The sequence below is a fragment of the Larus michahellis genome, chromosome 3 (genome assembly GCF_964199755.1).
Source record: "Larus michahellis chromosome 3, bLarMic1.1, whole genome shotgun sequence".
In the NCBI taxonomy this organism is placed as follows: domain Eukaryota; kingdom Metazoa; phylum Chordata; class Aves; order Charadriiformes; family Laridae; genus Larus; species Larus michahellis.
Window position 1 is genome coordinate 9521824 of NC_133898.1, and position 15883 is coordinate 9537706.

General features: G+C 42.7%; 2 protein-coding genes across 8 annotated transcripts in view; one reads left to right on the top strand and one right to left on the bottom strand.

The window, feature by feature from the left end:
• The window catches only part of USP34 (ubiquitin specific peptidase 34), a 135631-nt gene extending 134317 nt beyond the window's left edge, over positions 1-1314 (top strand). For all 7 annotated transcript variants that reach the window (XM_074578510.1, XM_074578512.1, XM_074578513.1 and 4 more), the window contains one exon: positions 36-1314. In XM_074578510.1, coding sequence (XP_074434611.1) covers positions 36-646 — 611 coding nt within the window. In that variant the 3' untranslated portion in view covers positions 647-1314. The remainder of the gene's footprint in view (positions 1-35) is intronic.
• Positions 1315-5370: 4056 nt separating this feature from the next.
• On the bottom strand, positions 5371-15845 carry LOC141740223 (activator of 90 kDa heat shock protein ATPase homolog 2-like). The gene is made up of 9 exons (XM_074578522.1): positions 15692-15845; positions 15367-15557; positions 10762-10847; positions 10001-10115; positions 9308-9396; positions 8953-9075; positions 8021-8122; positions 6758-6809; positions 5371-6503 (listed from the first exon to the last, which is right to left on the bottom strand). Exons 1-9 carry the CDS (start codon positions 15769-15771, stop codon positions 6328-6330), a joined length of 1014 nt encoding a protein of 337 aa, XP_074434623.1. The 5' UTR covers positions 15772-15845; the 3' UTR covers positions 5371-6327.
• Between the last annotated feature and the right edge of the window lie 38 nt (positions 15846-15883).

The window sequence follows — 15883 nt, forward strand, 5'->3', positions numbered from 1 at the left end:
CGCTTTCCCTAAGCGAGTTTTCCTTTTCCCTACAGACGATGAAGGAGCTACTCCTGTGAAGCGAAGGCGGGTGAGCAGTGACGAGGAGCACACTGTAGATAGCTGTATCAGTGACATAAAAACTGAGCCCCGGGAGGCGTTGACCCCAACAAGCACTTCAGATAACGAGACACGGGACTCTTCCATCATTGATCCGGGCACCGAGCAAGATCCTCCTTCCCCTGAGAACAGTTCTGTCAAAGAGTACAGAATGGAAGTCCCATCTTCATTTTCAGAAGACCTCATGTTAGCCACGCGGTCGCAGCACACGGAAGAGCAGTCGGGAAACGGTAAATTTGAAGAATGCAAAGAATTTAAAGACCTGCAGACTTCCAAGGATTCCATTGGAGCCGAGGAGGACTCGGAGTTTCCTTCCACGTCGATTTCAGCAGTTTTATCTGACCTCGCAGACTTGAGGAGCTGCGATGGCCAAGCCTTACCACCCCAGGACCCTGAAAGTAGTTTATCAATCAGTTGTGGCCATTCCAGAGGACTTTTTAGTCACATGCAGCAGCAGGACATTTTAGACATCTTGTGTAGGACCATTGAGTCCACGATTCATGTGGTCACAAGGATATCTGGAAAAGGAAACCAAGCTGCTTCTTGACATTAGATGGAGCATGTCTGCTTTTAAGTCTTTTTTTTTTTTTTTTTTTCTCCCCCCCAAAAACGCTGTTTGTATAAGTTTTGCTTATTTCTGTTTCGTGCTTCAGTTTGTCCAGTGCTCTCTGCTTGAATGGCAAGATAGATTTATATGCTTAATTCTTGGTCAGGCAGAACTCCAGATTTTATTTTTTTTTATTTTATTTTTTCTTTGCATCTACCGTACACTTTCTTAAAGGGCAATCAGATAATGGATATGTTTTATGTAATTAAGAGTTCACTGTAGTGGCTTTCATTTAATATGGCTGTCTGGGAGAACAGGGCCTCCTTGCCCTGTACGATGTAATTTAAACTTATGGCATTTTTACTGTGTATAATATGGTGTCCTCTGTGCCAGTTTTGTACCTTATAATAGAGGCAGATTGCCTCAGATCGCTGTGGTTCTTATTATCAAAATTAAGTTTACTTGTATACTAAACAACCACAAGAAATTTGATTCTGTAAAGAATCCTCTTTAGCTGTGGCCTGGCAGTATATATATGGTGCTTTATTTAACAGAATACCTGTGGAGGAAATAAAGCACACTTGATGTAAAATTAATTGTTTTATTTTTATTGACATGATCAATTGCTATTCTGTGCACTTCATTAAACTGATTGTGATGACTTTTCATTTGTTTATAATATGTTGCTTCACTCTTTGGATTTCTCATCAAAGACAACTCCAAAAGCGAAACCGGTGCAGAGCGAGGTGATGATCAAATGTATCGAATTGATGTAAAGTTTGCTCCTTTTCTGGTTTACTGTGCGCAAATGTTCAGTCACGCGGTTGTGAGGGACGGGTGGTTGTTTACAATTTTTTTCACTTTGTACCTGAGGCGATGTCAGAAGCCAGCGGAACTCTTCCTTCCCCTCCTTTTATCCTGTGTTCAGGGGTGTTTTCTCCTGCGCCCTCTGCAGCCTGACGCCCCGTTTCCCCTCTCCCTGCGCTCCCCCCGGCCCCCGGAAACGCTGGAGTGACTTTGTCACCTTCCCCTGTCCCATTCCTCCTGGTATTTCTGAGCAGTAGCCGTTTCCCATGTGATCTTGCGGATTGTCAATGGTAGTGGTTTTAATATCTAATTAAACTCCATTTTCAGCTTCATTTTCCAGTCGCTTAGCTCATTTGTTTTTCTATTGTCTTCATAACACTTCTGTCCTGGCCTTTTTTCTTCCTACTTCCTTCATTCTGCCATTTAATGTAGTTCAGCATCATTTGCTTCACAGTTCTATTACGCGATGCTTTTGTGACAACTCTTACTCTGAATCTACTCTCATTTTTTTTAACCTTCTGTAATTAATAATTTCCGTCTTTAAAGTTTAGACTTTCTATTCCCCGTCCTTAGCACTTTTATTGCTGCATTTACACTATATTGATGCTGGTAAGTGCTGATTATTCAGACATGAAGTAGTTATGTTTTCACTCTCTTTAGGAGTAATTGTATTACCCGTTCTGATCAACTTCCCCATAGATTGTCGCGTCAGAGAAATCATCAACAGCTGCTGGTCAAAACTTCTCCATAATGAATCAGAATTCATCTATCGAGTCTTCTACCGAGCCTGCTCCTTTGGGGTTGGGTGGAGATGTCTTGAGGAAGGTTCTCCCCGTCCATCTGAACACCTTCAGGAGATGAAGCAGCCATTGTAACCCTTGGGTGAGTAGTCGCAGTTAATTAATTACTCCTAGTTAAAATGCACATCTGATTGTTGGTACGTTGTCTGACTTCCCCTTTCAGCTGTTGGACTTTGGCTTTAGCTTCTCACGCGGGATGAGATCACACCATAATTCTGCTACTAAAGTGTAGGATTCTGTCTTTTGTGATGTTTTTTCTCTCATTATTTTGAAACCCCTTTTAGAAGCAAATACTAAGTATAAACGGTATTTAATAACAATTTTACAAATGATACACCCTTCTTCCCCATCTGTTTTCCCAGGTGAACCTTAGCCCCTCTGTGTTCAGCTGGTCACTGACTAAGGACTAGGTCCTCCAAGTTATTTTTAGGGTGTTTTCCCCTACAGGCCTGTATATGTAACTTACACATGCTAGTAGTGGTTATTTTGTATTTTACTGTCCATAGTTTTCTGACAAATATCTAGAATCACACTAGAAGCCCATTTATTTGATAACCGTTTCCCATTCCCGAAGAAGTGAGCGTTTCGGGTTGGGTCTCAGCGGTGCGGTACGCTCGGGTTTGGTGGCTCTGGAAGCAAAGCGCCTTTATGTAGCAAGAGAGGCAGCGCACAGAGAAGCAACCTCTGCAAAAAGCTACATCAAAGCTGACCAGGTATTAAAAACCATCTTGCTTCGCTTTAACGATTATCCTGTGGTTCTAAACTGAACGGATTTAATACTAGCTGTTCTGTTCTTTTGCTCAAAAGTTGTGTCAAGATTACCAGAATTATCGTTATTGTTACTGCTCTTCCCTTACGTTACCTTCCAATTTCCTGTAATTCTTACTGGGAATTATTTCCCAGTATTCAGTTTTTTAAACAAAAGCAAGCAGTACCTGCACAAACTTGTCATCTCTTCTGTATCCTTGTCTGCCCCGTTTTTTTCTTATATCTTCCTGTGTCCCTCACATCTTGCATGTTCTGTAAGTCATTTCTTCCACAGTATTCTCCTTCTTTTACTTTTAATCCATTTTCTAGTTTGTATTTCTTTGCCTTCAAGGATGCTTTTTTTTATCCCTGTCTCTGAAACCCCCGCCTTTATTTAACTGGCTTCCTCAGTCCCTTAAAGCTTTTATTCTCTTCCGCCATCCCACTTCCCATTTAACTGCTGCGTATTTCCTCCTGGAAGTCCCACCTCCCATTTAACCCCTTCAGAATTAAGCTTCTAAAATACTTTCCCCTTAACAGCCACCCTCTGGGCTGATTTTTGGCTATAATCTTACAAATTCAATTATTTTTCCTTTCGGCTGTCTCAGAGACCAGCTTGTTGTCCAGAATCTTACTATGTTATGAACGCGCTACATCACAGACAAAACTGTCTCTTCTTTCATGCTGCTCGCCCTCCCTGGGATGTCTTCTGTGCTCATTACTCTCTTCTTAAAACACATCAATTCCAGTAAATGCGAGGCTATTTCAAACTCTGTGCACACATCTCCACTGCTGCTGTTTGCCCTTTTGTTACATTGAGAAAAGTTTGGCACAAGGAAGAACAGAGACTGACTCAGAAAACAAACTACACGTCTGATACTATCGTTGCATGATATGTGATACCGTATGGTTTATGTATGGCACTATCATATTGTTATCATCATACTGTGACTAAACGGTATGTAATTCCTAACTCTGCTCCATCTAGCTCAAGGACTGAGGATAACGAGTAGTTTAACGTTCTTTGGAAATCCTCCTGCCGGCTACCTGCTCAAAGTAAAATGCACTTCTTTCTGATTTTTTCTGGAATCCAAAACAACTGTGTGCAGACACTGAAGTTTCAGATCGGCAATATACTACTGGCAGCTGTGTTCCAGCACACACAGTGAAGATGGGAAAAGCGCAGGAGTGCTGGTGAGGCAAGAATAAAAACCTGTCCTTTTTTTGGCCTGCAGGGACAGTCAATCGGGGGCCCTTCACGTGTGCGCAAGCCGACTGCCCGTTTCCTGCGCTAGGCTGGCAGGAAGGAAAGGTAGGTACTTCATGTTTTTAAGTACGGAAAGCTTGTCCGTATTACCAAACTTACAGGTGTGCAGGCACGACGGGACAAGACGACAACTAAAGATGACACGTCACCTGCAGTTCCTGCCCTCTCCTTCAGGAGGAAATGAGGGCTGGCGGGGGCTGTTCCGCCTCGCACAGGCTTGGACCTCCCTGCAGAGTGTTCTGGGGGTTTGCACCATCCCACACCTGGCACTGAGTGGTCGGACACTGGAAACACAAGTAAGTCACTTTTTTTTTTAAACACTGATGATGGGCAGTTGGTCCGGCTGATTGCTCCTGCTAGGGGAAGGAGACACACAAATTCAGACTAGCAAAACATACAAGTAGTGGGTACTTGGGACTCTAAGCCAGAGGGTGTTTAGTCGGGAGGGAAAACTGGTGATACATACTTCCCAGAGGAGTGCTAGGGCTGTAGGATACACCGTTTGAAAAGAATGTGTAACTGGATGTAACAGCCTACTCTCAGATACTAAACTGTCGCTTGGGTCATGTACACATAAAACTGCTTCGCCCCATCTGTCTTAAACCTAGATTTTCTCTTTTTATTTAAAGGTTGCCCCTTCGTCAACCAATACTTTAAATCATTTTTGTATTCAAAGTGTTAGACTCATTGTTCTTGAGTATTTACCGAAAAAAGGGTAACTTAAATTCTGAGCATTCGGAAAAAGAAAGATGCTAAAACATGACGTTTGTCAAGAGGCTGTTCTCCACCCTCTGACTGGACACCTAAACCACAAGCAATGTGACGCTTGGTAACCAGCCTGTCGCGGCCAGGCCTCTGCTCTTGTCACTACAACAAACCTCACCTAAGCACACAGCGGGTAAGAGACCTGACCCCAAACTCCCCAGGGAAAGCCTCGCCTGTAGAAGAGAGCAGCACTTCGTTATCTTCTGCATGACGTACGCTGGTGTGTGGGAAGGTTGCCATGTGTTGGTGTCCTGTAACAATAAAATATGCAGGACTCAACTTGTATACAGATTCATTTAGTTTGGCAGTATCACTTAATGGAGAAAATAAACTGCATGTAAAATCACATATTTTATTGAGTCAACCACAGCTTCCAAAGGCAGCTTGCCCTTTTTTGGTTAATTTGTTTCAAATTGCGTACTTAATTCATACACTTTTTATAAAGCGTTTGAGAATTAAATTATCATTGCTAACCTCAATGTGGTTTAATTAAGAGTAACAATTCTTGACTTTCAATATCCCAGCTGCTCTCCTGTCAAATTTCTCTAACAGTTGCTCACTTCAACTTGAGCTACAGAATTGCAGAGGGCCATAAATAATTTAAGTGGAAGGTTCACAGAAGTGCAAAAGGAAAGCAGCATTACTGCTTGTTTCTTCCAAAATAAATTTCACACCGAGGTCAAGTAAGGGAGTCCAGTGCATGCAGATTTAACAGCGGTAACCGTCACACCAACCCAAATTACATGGTGTTGTTAATTAATTATGTTTCCCTAAAACTGTCTACGGAGTTAGAAACAAATCCAGTCTGCAGTTAAAGCAATGTTAAGTATTTAAAGAGGCTGTAAACTACATCCCCCCCATTTCTTGAAAGATCTAATGTATCAGCAGTTTTATAATCCCTTTCAGGTCACCTGTGATGGGCACCCCATCGCCTAAAGGGATTTAATTTTGCCACTCACTACACTGAGTATTACAGAACTGCAGGTGCTCCCTGTTGGTTCACGGAGCTTACCTACCTACCATGGCAGCACTTCACTGCAGCCGAACCGCTGTTACTCTCTGAAGTGAAGTTGGAGGCAAGCAGAACAGAGATCAGTTTCCCCAAGTAAAGCTGTTTACGTAGTCCGGCTTACTCGCCACCTCACTCACTAAAAATCCATAAATAATGCTTAAATTATATACAGTATCATATAAGTGGGTCTTTATTCTTCCCACAAATAAATTACTTTTTTTTTAAAAAACAAATGTTAACAAAGTATAAAAAGTAATGCCCTAACAAAACTACAGTGCTGTTGTCATTCCATGTTGTCTTTGGCTTGCTGCAGTAAAGTACGTATTTCTTCAAAATACTGCTTCTTCCAACATTGCCTTGTACTATCCTCGTTAGAGACAGGAACTCCTTTGCACTCTAACTGCAGTTCTGTTTGCGCAGCCATATCCTTGAAATTCAAAGCAACTGTTGCGTAATGTTCTGAAGGAAGAAAATAAAGACGTTTCAATAAAGCGTTTTTTAAAGGATTACATTTGTTGTTGCTAATTTTGTATCTGCTTTGGCCTGAGTCTGAGCGAAGCCTCTTTTCACAGATGACAATTGCTGTGGACGTCAGGCTGTTCTCCAAAGGCGGCAGACTAAGCAAGCTTGCTGTCAGCAAGGCTATCAACTGGCACCTCTGTCCCTTTTCCCTGCACCGTGTAGCCTCTATTAGAGCCCTCAAAAAGACTCACCGTCAGGCCAGCTTCTGCACCTCCACTTCAGGACAATTCTCTGGCTTGGGACCTGTGAGAATATAAGAAGGTTCTCCCCATTAGCATTGGAGAGAATTCTCATTATGACTACTCCGTGCTAATTCTCCCCTGAAAACTAAGGAGACACATGCATGTAAACGATACAAAGATTGGGGGTTGTTGTTTGGGTTTTTTTCAATAAACTCTTTTCATCAAGCTCTTCTGCTTGCTACATTCCTCTGTTTTGTTTTCTCTACAGGAAAAGGTCAGGCTGATTAGTTACTAAATATAAGCCAATGGTTTTATTGCAGACCTTGAAATGGGCAGAAAAGTCATGTTTTCACCTGTGGAATCTCCCAAGCGTGACAGAGTATATGCCCATGATGTTCTGTGAGCAATCCAGCCTGCTTTAATGTACAAGTCAGGCAGTACCGCGTAAAAATGATCTACAGCCTGCCACCAGCTCGCCTGAGAAGGGGGGGTACTGCTTACTTCAGCATTAGCATATGCATTAAGTCAGTCTAAATTGGGCTTAGTGCTTTCACTAAGCCATTAAGTTTATATTTTGGCTGTTTCATCGAAATAGTTCCTTAGATAAGGACAACTGCAAAGGTTGATGACTGTAACTGGTTTCTCTCAGCTTCCATAATGCAGTTCTGCAGCGTGTATGGTTCCAGCTGGAGCCCTTTATGGAACCAACAACAAGTTTTATTAGGTTGAACTAAGAATCCAATTTTCCAAGGCTTTGCTTTTTTAAAAACTGTCCAATTGTCAGTGATACTTACTGCCCGGCACCTGGATGGACATTAAGATACCAAGTCTAACCTCAGCAATTGTGAAAATGGTTTTTCAGCGGTTTCAAAAATGGAGCTGAGCTCTAATTATGAATTTTTCCCTTCTATTTGCAAAAGCCTTCAGCTGGGGAGAATGTCACGTTTGCCCTGAACAGAACAGAGCTCATTTCTCCAGTTACAAGAAGAATCGATAGGAATTGTGGAGATAAACTTGCTTTCTCACTCCTCCTAGCAAAAAAGGACAGTGCTGAGCATTTTCTCTCCCACTGCAGGTCATTAAGTGTAGTCAGTGCCTGCTCTTTTGGTAGTGAAGAAAAATCACACAACTTAATAGCAATTTTTTGGCTTCAAAATAGAGGAACTGAATATGCATTAGAGAAGCTGAAACGTCAGAAACTTATGCTACTTTTTAGCTAAAGAAGCTGACACCACCACCCCATTTTTAAAGTGCGAAGTAGGAGCTTCTTACCAGTTCTGCATATTCACCGCTGACGCACCCATCAAACATCAGAAGTTTGCCTCCTTTCTCAGCTTCGATCACAGCAGGACATTTAGAAAACTTCTGTACCAACTAGAAAAAAAAAAAATATATATATACAGCACAAGTCCGTTCACTCCAAATCTGTTCTAATACATAATGCACCATATTATGAGACAAGGGAGGTTTGCTGAAGAAATGATACCTAAGAGTCTTTAAGCACTAATCGGGCTTTCCATTTTTCCAAAGACCAGACTGTAGCCATCTGCGAGAAGGGACAGGCAGGCGCGCGCACACGCACACCCACACACTGGCTGTTACTAGATTTGGAAATGAGGTGCAGGGGAACTGCTGAGAGCCGTTATTGTTTCCCATTGATATTCTTGGGATTCTAATTTAAAGGTGTCTGATACCAGACCAGGCTCTTTTGAAGGACACAAACCCAAAATTAGTTTGTGCCCTATAAGCAACAGCATCATGACATCCAATAGTTAATCTAATTAACCTGGAAGCTGTGGATAACAATAGTGCCATTACTGAGCACTTCAGGCTCCTGAAGGACAAGTACCTCCATCAATCCTTTGGCATTTTCACCACCCAAAACTCCTCAGTTGCTTAAAAGGTAAAGCTATTCAGCAAAACTTGAGGAGCGAATGATGGCAATTACAAATACTTCATGAAGTCAGACAAAAAGGGGGCTCATGAAGTCTTCAGTTTCTGGACACTCACATCTCTCCATTTAATGTATGTAAGGAGTATTATCTGTATGTGACACATTTATTACTACACATAATATTGTGTATATGACATATGATGTGACATTAATTACTACACAGCTATTCAGCTATAACAGCATCTGCATTAAGTTAAAATTACATTATTATATATATTAAGTTATAGCGCCTACTGAAAAGATCACTTACTTCCTTAGTTGTGAAGATGCTGTAAAGTTCATCTGCTGGAGAGTTGAATATTTCTCTCATAAGTATCTTCACTGTTGGAATTTTTACACCAATTATATCCACAGACTGTGCTGAAACAGAATCCTGTAAAGCAAACAATGTTCACATGAATGAGTGCAAGATCTAACATTTAGAAGTACTGGAATAGCAGGATTGTTGTTACCTGTGCATTCTTAAACATACTGTGTGGTGAATTATAGAATCTACTTCACTTTTGCAGGTAATCACAGGAATATGCAATTGTTATCATAGCCAAATCTACAGGGACTACATTTATGGTAATATTAAATGACTACAACACTTAAAGCCAGCATACTTGCACAGTGTTCCCACTTGGTTTTCGCTCTGTGGCCGGCTCCTGACCAACAGTAGTTTTTGTTGGCAGGATCATTCCCAAGGTAAACTCTGTAATAAAGAAAAGCACTTTTCAGTATGAAATTGAGCTGTACAACCACACTGACATTCAGCTAGGTAATGAAGATTGCTGGCCAAAACTGTTGAGAATGGGCAAAACTGGAGAGTGCAAGCACAGAATGGAACATACAACTCCAATCCAGTTTCCCCACCTTAACCCATGTTTTTATTAGCAACAGAGCCTAAAAGGCAATTTCCCTTAAAAACACAGGCTTTTCAAAGTTACCTGACCCAAAATTAATAACATCTACCCATTAAGGAATGCACCATCTCCACAAATGCCTGAGCAGTTCAGCAGAGAACCAACAAGCTGAGGGCTGGGCACTGTTTTGCTAGCCAACCAGTCAAGGCTTCACACTAGTCTCTGTGGCCAGTACGTGTAACACAACAGAGCCTGGGTTGCTACGGAAACCTCTGGACACTGCCATGTTTGATGGCAAGAAAGGTTTGGACTGGTAGGACTAACTTGTTTCATCTCAGCTGGTGACCATTAAAAATAAAACCAATACAAACCGAAGGACCTATCAAAACATTACCAATCTATTCCAGAGAGAAGGCTGCGTAAGAACGTACCTAACACACTGATTTCACTTACCTGTTTTAAGTGCTTTCAGGTAATCTCTCAGGGCCTCTCTGACTTTTGTGGTTCCTTCAGTTCTCATAAGGTCCTTCAGAACATCGCCTTCCCCCTTCTTTTTGCTAACGTTTATCTAGAAACAGAAAAATTACAAGATCTCAGATGCATCTAAACATGAGCCTTTTGGGTTCTGGCAACAAAGGGGAATATCTTGGCTTTGTTTACTATTTTCAGAGGACAGCTGCAATTTCAAGTTCATTATTTTCTCAGTTTATCCTACCTTTGCTAAAAATAAGTCCTCTTGGGTTTTGACTTAAATGTAGTATCTCATCTCCACAGTAGCTTAGTCAAGTTCATCAAGTATAAATAGAGTTGCCTACTACCCAGCAGAGCTTGAGGAATCTGTGGAAGCCACAGTATCAACTGCTACACAACCAACAAGGACATTCCTTAAGTTCTCAGGGGGTTGGGGCGTGGGAGGGGAGGTAGTTAGGTTTTTTAAAGACTAAAACAAGCAGAAGTCTTCTCAAATTTGTAGTTAGTATATTGTCACAAACAATAATTAGCAAAGAAAATCGTGCACATTCCTAGTAGGTAAATTTGAGAACAGGGACAAGTCGTTATTCCAAGTATAAAAAACCAAAAACATGAAATAAACTACCCAAGTGTAATTATCCCACTAAATCAGAGGATAAATCAAAATATGATGCCTATATGTTGATTAACACTTTATTTAAGAATTCTGAACCTATATAGCCATATCAGTATTTCACACCTACCTCTGTATCATCTACCTCATTTTCTTCTGACAGGTTAGGAATTTCAACAGATCCCTTATGTTTCTCACCAGACTCTTTCACTGTACCTGTATTAACATAACGAATTCTTAAATGCATTATTAAAAACTATTTCCCCCACAGCAAGAGTTTTATCTCGGAAATTAGTCGTACAAAAGTGTTATTGAGGCAAGTTGCCTAGATTCTCATTTAAAGGAACTAAACAGCAACTGAAAGTCTGAAACATGGCACAGTACTTTCATAGTAAACTGTTCTCCGCACCATATTTTCCAGCAGAGATGCATCAGGATACGCACATGCACATGGGTACATCTCACAGCAGTTTGCCCTACTGTCCTGCCACTGCCCTCACCTTCTACCCTTGCCTGTCCTAATGCTCTCCGCTTAAAACAACTTAACTGCTGCCAACACAGGATTTGGAAAACACAGAATGAGGGAAAAATAACCTCCTCTTCCCCAAAATTTGTCTGCCCTTTATTCAGAAGCTCCCTAGAACGCTAGCTATTCCTTCCTGAATATCTGAAAAGCTCCCAACATACAGCCATGTCACCATAAAATGTATGTATGTATAATGGACAGGTATACAATTGCAATTTTTTTAAAATACAAAACTTCACTTGCAAATTTTTTTAGAACAATTGTTCCTACTCTTAGTAGCTTTACCGTGACCTGCCAGTAATCACTGTACATGTCAGAAAGACTTTGCAAGAACAGAAATTATGCTCCTTTTCTGCATCTTTCAGGACAAAGGCCCGCCATCACTTGCCTACACAGCTCTACAAACACGTTCTGGGATATGAACCCCGCACCGTACTTCTTTACCTCAGACCTTACTGTGAAAAGATTTCACTTACAGCCTGACACTTTCTTTCTTTCCACTGAAGACTCTCCCCCCTTGCTTTGCAAAAGGGTTGTTATTTACATTTATTCACTACTTAGATCATGTCAAAAATCTCTTTAGCGAGCAATGGTGGAAACAGGCAGTTCTGCCCCAAACCCAGTTACCTTCATACTCTTGTATCACCTTACTTGTCAAAATATATACTACCCAACAACAGGCTTAATCGGCAAAACTCTAACACACAACCACCCAGCGTTAAGCATGAATGCAGACAAGGAATTATGAAGGCAGATAAAATATTTCTTAGGATTCTCTCACCTTCAAAGGAGCTAGCTAGATCCAGCTGCATCTTAACATCACTCTCCTTTTGTTGTTTTTAATTACTACCCTGAAACGAGCACCAGGCTCCAGGGGGCCACTGTGCACAGATATAACCTAAGGTGCTACCGGTGAAGATCACAGCACAGTAACACAAGCAAATGCTCAGACCTTTCTGAGCAAGAAAAAGAGCGAATGACAGTTAGTGACACAAAGTGGAGTATGGTGCAAAGATCCCTTCCTCATCAGGACCCACGTCAATGAGGCATAGTGCAATATGCAAAACCAGTTAATCCAGAAATAGGCAACCATGTCCACACAAGGAAAGGCTAAAATAGGCTAAAAGACCTCTCTCGGGCTTCTCAAAGTCTCCCAGCAGAATTTGGTAGCTGTAGAAGGCTGGAGGAAGCCATGTGAATAGTTGGTTGTATGGCTAAAACACTTCTGGGCCCAAAACAAGTCGCATGCAGCCATCTCAATTTTCTCTTTACTGCTTTCTTCCAGCTCCAGGATTAGTACAGGCAAAACCACGCACCGTTGTCTTTGCAGATAGTAAAGCAAATCGTACTTTCAGTGATTCTACCCAAAAAGGAAGCGCAAGCATGCAGGAAGAAGTTTTTAGGAGCAAAACACAAACCTGACTTCTATCCATTCAGCTAATTTTATTAACAATTCTTAAAATAAAGATTCCCAAATAACCGAGGCCAGACAACAAATTTAAATTCGTAAGAACAGCAAACAGATATATTCCCCCACTCCCCCCTTCAAAAAAATTGCGTGCCCAAGGGATAAATGGAGATGGTGTCTGTGCTGGACAGCAAAGTCCAGTCAGTTAACAAACAGAGCTGGCCGGTCAACAGTACCTAGGTAGAACACTGGTACAGCTTTGCATTTTTAGTATCACTGTAATGTAAGAAAAACTGTTACCTACAAACAACCAAATCATTTGCTTGAATCCCATGGGACTCCAGTAACAGACCTAAAAATATTTTTTTGTTTCCTGAAAATACAGTATTTTAGAAAATTAATAAAGCACATGTCTCAGAAAGACCTACTTATAAACCCATTACTGAAATACCTACATTTTAAAAGGACATACATGTTTTCATAAAGCTTCCATCACAAGGTAGAATAATGCATTGAAATCCTCATTACAAACAAACAATAGAGAGAACAGCCACTTTGCTCAATTTTAGTGCCAGCAAGTACCCTTAGTTCCTCACCTTGTTGCTCTGTAATCTAAATAGCTAAGGGCAATGTTTTTCCAACATCGGACTTTTCAAACGGCTGCAAATTTCAGTATTTGTATCATCCTATTATGTATCCAGATTTTAACCATAGCTTGAATTACTAGTTATCCTAGAAGACTTGTAGAAAGAAATAATCCCAGCAATCGGTGTTTTTAGCAGTTCAGCCCCAGCTCTTTTAGAATTTCACTATGTAGTAGCAAACTTCTTTAAGTTCTCAAAGACATTATCCACCCAGTGCAACACTGAACTGAGCAAATGCAAATACCTAATGCAAATTAGAGCTGTCTACAGTTAAACACTGAAAAGCATGAAGACCTAGCAGAGGAAAAGGCATTTAGAAAGAATTTGTACAGAAATACAAACAAAATACTGTATCTGCCTACTTCTATGCCTTACACACTGAAATAAAACAAAAGATCAACAAACCCAAACTAACCAGTATTTAAAACTTAGATTATTTTAGCTTATCTTGGAAAAAAAAAGAAACCCCAAAATATCAAAAAGCTGATTACAATTATTTAAACTGTACTGATATAAACTGCACAACAGAGAATAATGTTTGCCTTCCTCTCTGTTAACATTTAGATCACAATTGTAAGTATGTTCTTAGTTTACAAGACACTTGTAACATTTAACACATAGGTAACTATCAACGTGAACCGAAACCAATAAATAACAGTACTTCTTTAGGTCCCCTATTATTATGGGAGCAAACCTCCATTCCAAATCTGTTCAAATAGGTGCACTGGTCTCCACATCGGAATAAACGTTAAAGTCCCTGTCAGCCAAACCAGGAAAAACACAAGTCATGAAGAACTGTACTGGAAAGGGTACCAGGAAAAGAAGTGCAAAGCGCAGACAGCCCACTGGAGCAGGCCACAGCATCACCTGAAACCCTGATCCAGAGACTACAGTCCTGTTTTGGGGCACAGGGATTAAGAGGGGAAAATTAAGTATGGCCCTTGGTACGCCCACCTCCTATAGTAACAACTGAGGCCTGAGAAATAAGTACGGTATTTTGTAGAGGAACAACCTGTCATTTACCATTACAATACTGACGTACAATTGCCCATGCGGGTGCTTTTTTATCAGCTCTTCCTGGTTCTTACTCCCATGCACGAGATAATCCACAATTTGCCATCAAGTTTTAGGCATCTAATAAGTGGAAAGAATTCCTTGGTGTTACCAAAAGAGAAGTTATCGGGTCGGTCTGCAAATAAAGAGCTGTCACGGGACAAGCACAGTGGAGGATGAACCTCCACGAGCTGAGGTTGTGAGCAGATGCCGCACAACAAAAATGCAGGGACACAGCCCCCGTTATCCCAAATGATCCTGAATTATTTCTGTTTTCCTTATTTCCACTAAACAGGTTGTTTTTCCCTCATGTAATTCATTATCCTCAATGTAAACTACACTAAATGCTTTGAAACATCTGCACTTCCACACTTGGTAGTTTCTCGTTTCCTGCTATCAACGTGCATTAAGCACGCAGCTGTTAATTTGCGCACACCAGGAAACTGAAGCAACTCAAGCACACTGTTGTAAGCAATACTTCTCTCACCACAATTAAAATATTTACTTCTTCCAAAGCGACATAACACTGTGCTGATACGCTGTTAAAACCATGCTAAGAAACGTCTGTGGTACAAAAAAAATTGGGTGAAGGGGAAAAAAGAAAAAGACAAGCTAGGGTTTCAAGATTATTTAAAAATAAGCGTTAATGACAATTCAGGCCCACGTGTCTCCCGCAATCTCCCTACGATTTTGATTCACTGCGGTTCGCTAAAATATTCCTGGTTTTCCAACCCAAAGGAGAGAGCTGACTTTCCAAAGTGATCACACCTGATCCCGCGGAGCAAATCAGCAGAGCCGGCTTTGCAGAGACCACGAAGGCAAGCCCTATCAAGGCACATGTCCCCGGGAAAGCTGGGGAGGGGACACGCTGCCCCCCTCCCGGGTCACAGGCCTCCTCGCAGCCGGGCAAGGCTCAGCAAGCCAGGGGGGAGCCTCTCCGGAGCCGCTCCGGTGCAGCAAGGTGCAGGCGGTGGCCTGCACCCGAGGAACCGCCGCTAGCCGGGGGCAAACGCCTCACAGGAGCGCGGCCATGGCACCGCCTGACCCGTCGCCCCCGCCGCGCCGGTCCCCTCACAGCCGCCCCCCCGACCCCCTCCCCCGTACCTTTCCAGCTGAGGCGCAGGTTCCACTCGTAGAAGAAGATGAGTTTCCCTTTGCGGCTGTTGCAGGACGCCTCGCCTTCCACCTGCTTCAGGTCGCTGATCTCGCAGCGCCCGGCCTCGCCCTCCACCACCAGCCCCACCAGCACCTCCTTCAGCTTGCTCTTCGACCAGCTGGTCGCGTCCCGCTCCGTCCTGGGCCGGGGAGCGGGGCCGTTAAGGGCAGCGTGTCCCCCTTTGCACCCGCACACACACACGGCGTCCCCCCCCCGCCTTCCCCTCAGGGAGCCCGCGCCGCGCTAACGGCCGCGCCGCGCGCCGCCCCTCACCAGTGCCAGTTGTTGACGTTGGTGGCGTCCGCGCGCTCCTCCACGATCCATCGCGGGTCCCCCTGTCCCCACTTGGCCATGGCGATGGCCCGGCCACCGGCCACCGCTCCCCTCCCCGGACACCGCCGCAGCGCAGCGCCCGCCTCCGCCCGCCGCTTCCGCCCGCCGCCGGCCCAGCCAGAAGGTGCCAGA

Coding starts and splice junctions, on each gene's coding strand:
- LOC141740223 (XM_074578522.1), bottom strand. CDS start 15,771: ATGGCCAAGTGGGGACAGGGGGACCCGCGATGGATCGTGGAGGAGCGC. Junction 9,076..9,307: donor CAAGTGGGAACACTGTGCAA/GTATGCTGGCTT, acceptor TTTGCTTTACAG/GATTCTGTTTCAGCACAGTC. Junction 8,123..8,952: donor GCATCTTCACAACTAAGGAA/GTAAGTGATCTT, acceptor TTTTTTTTCTAG/TTGGTACAGAAGTTTTCTAA.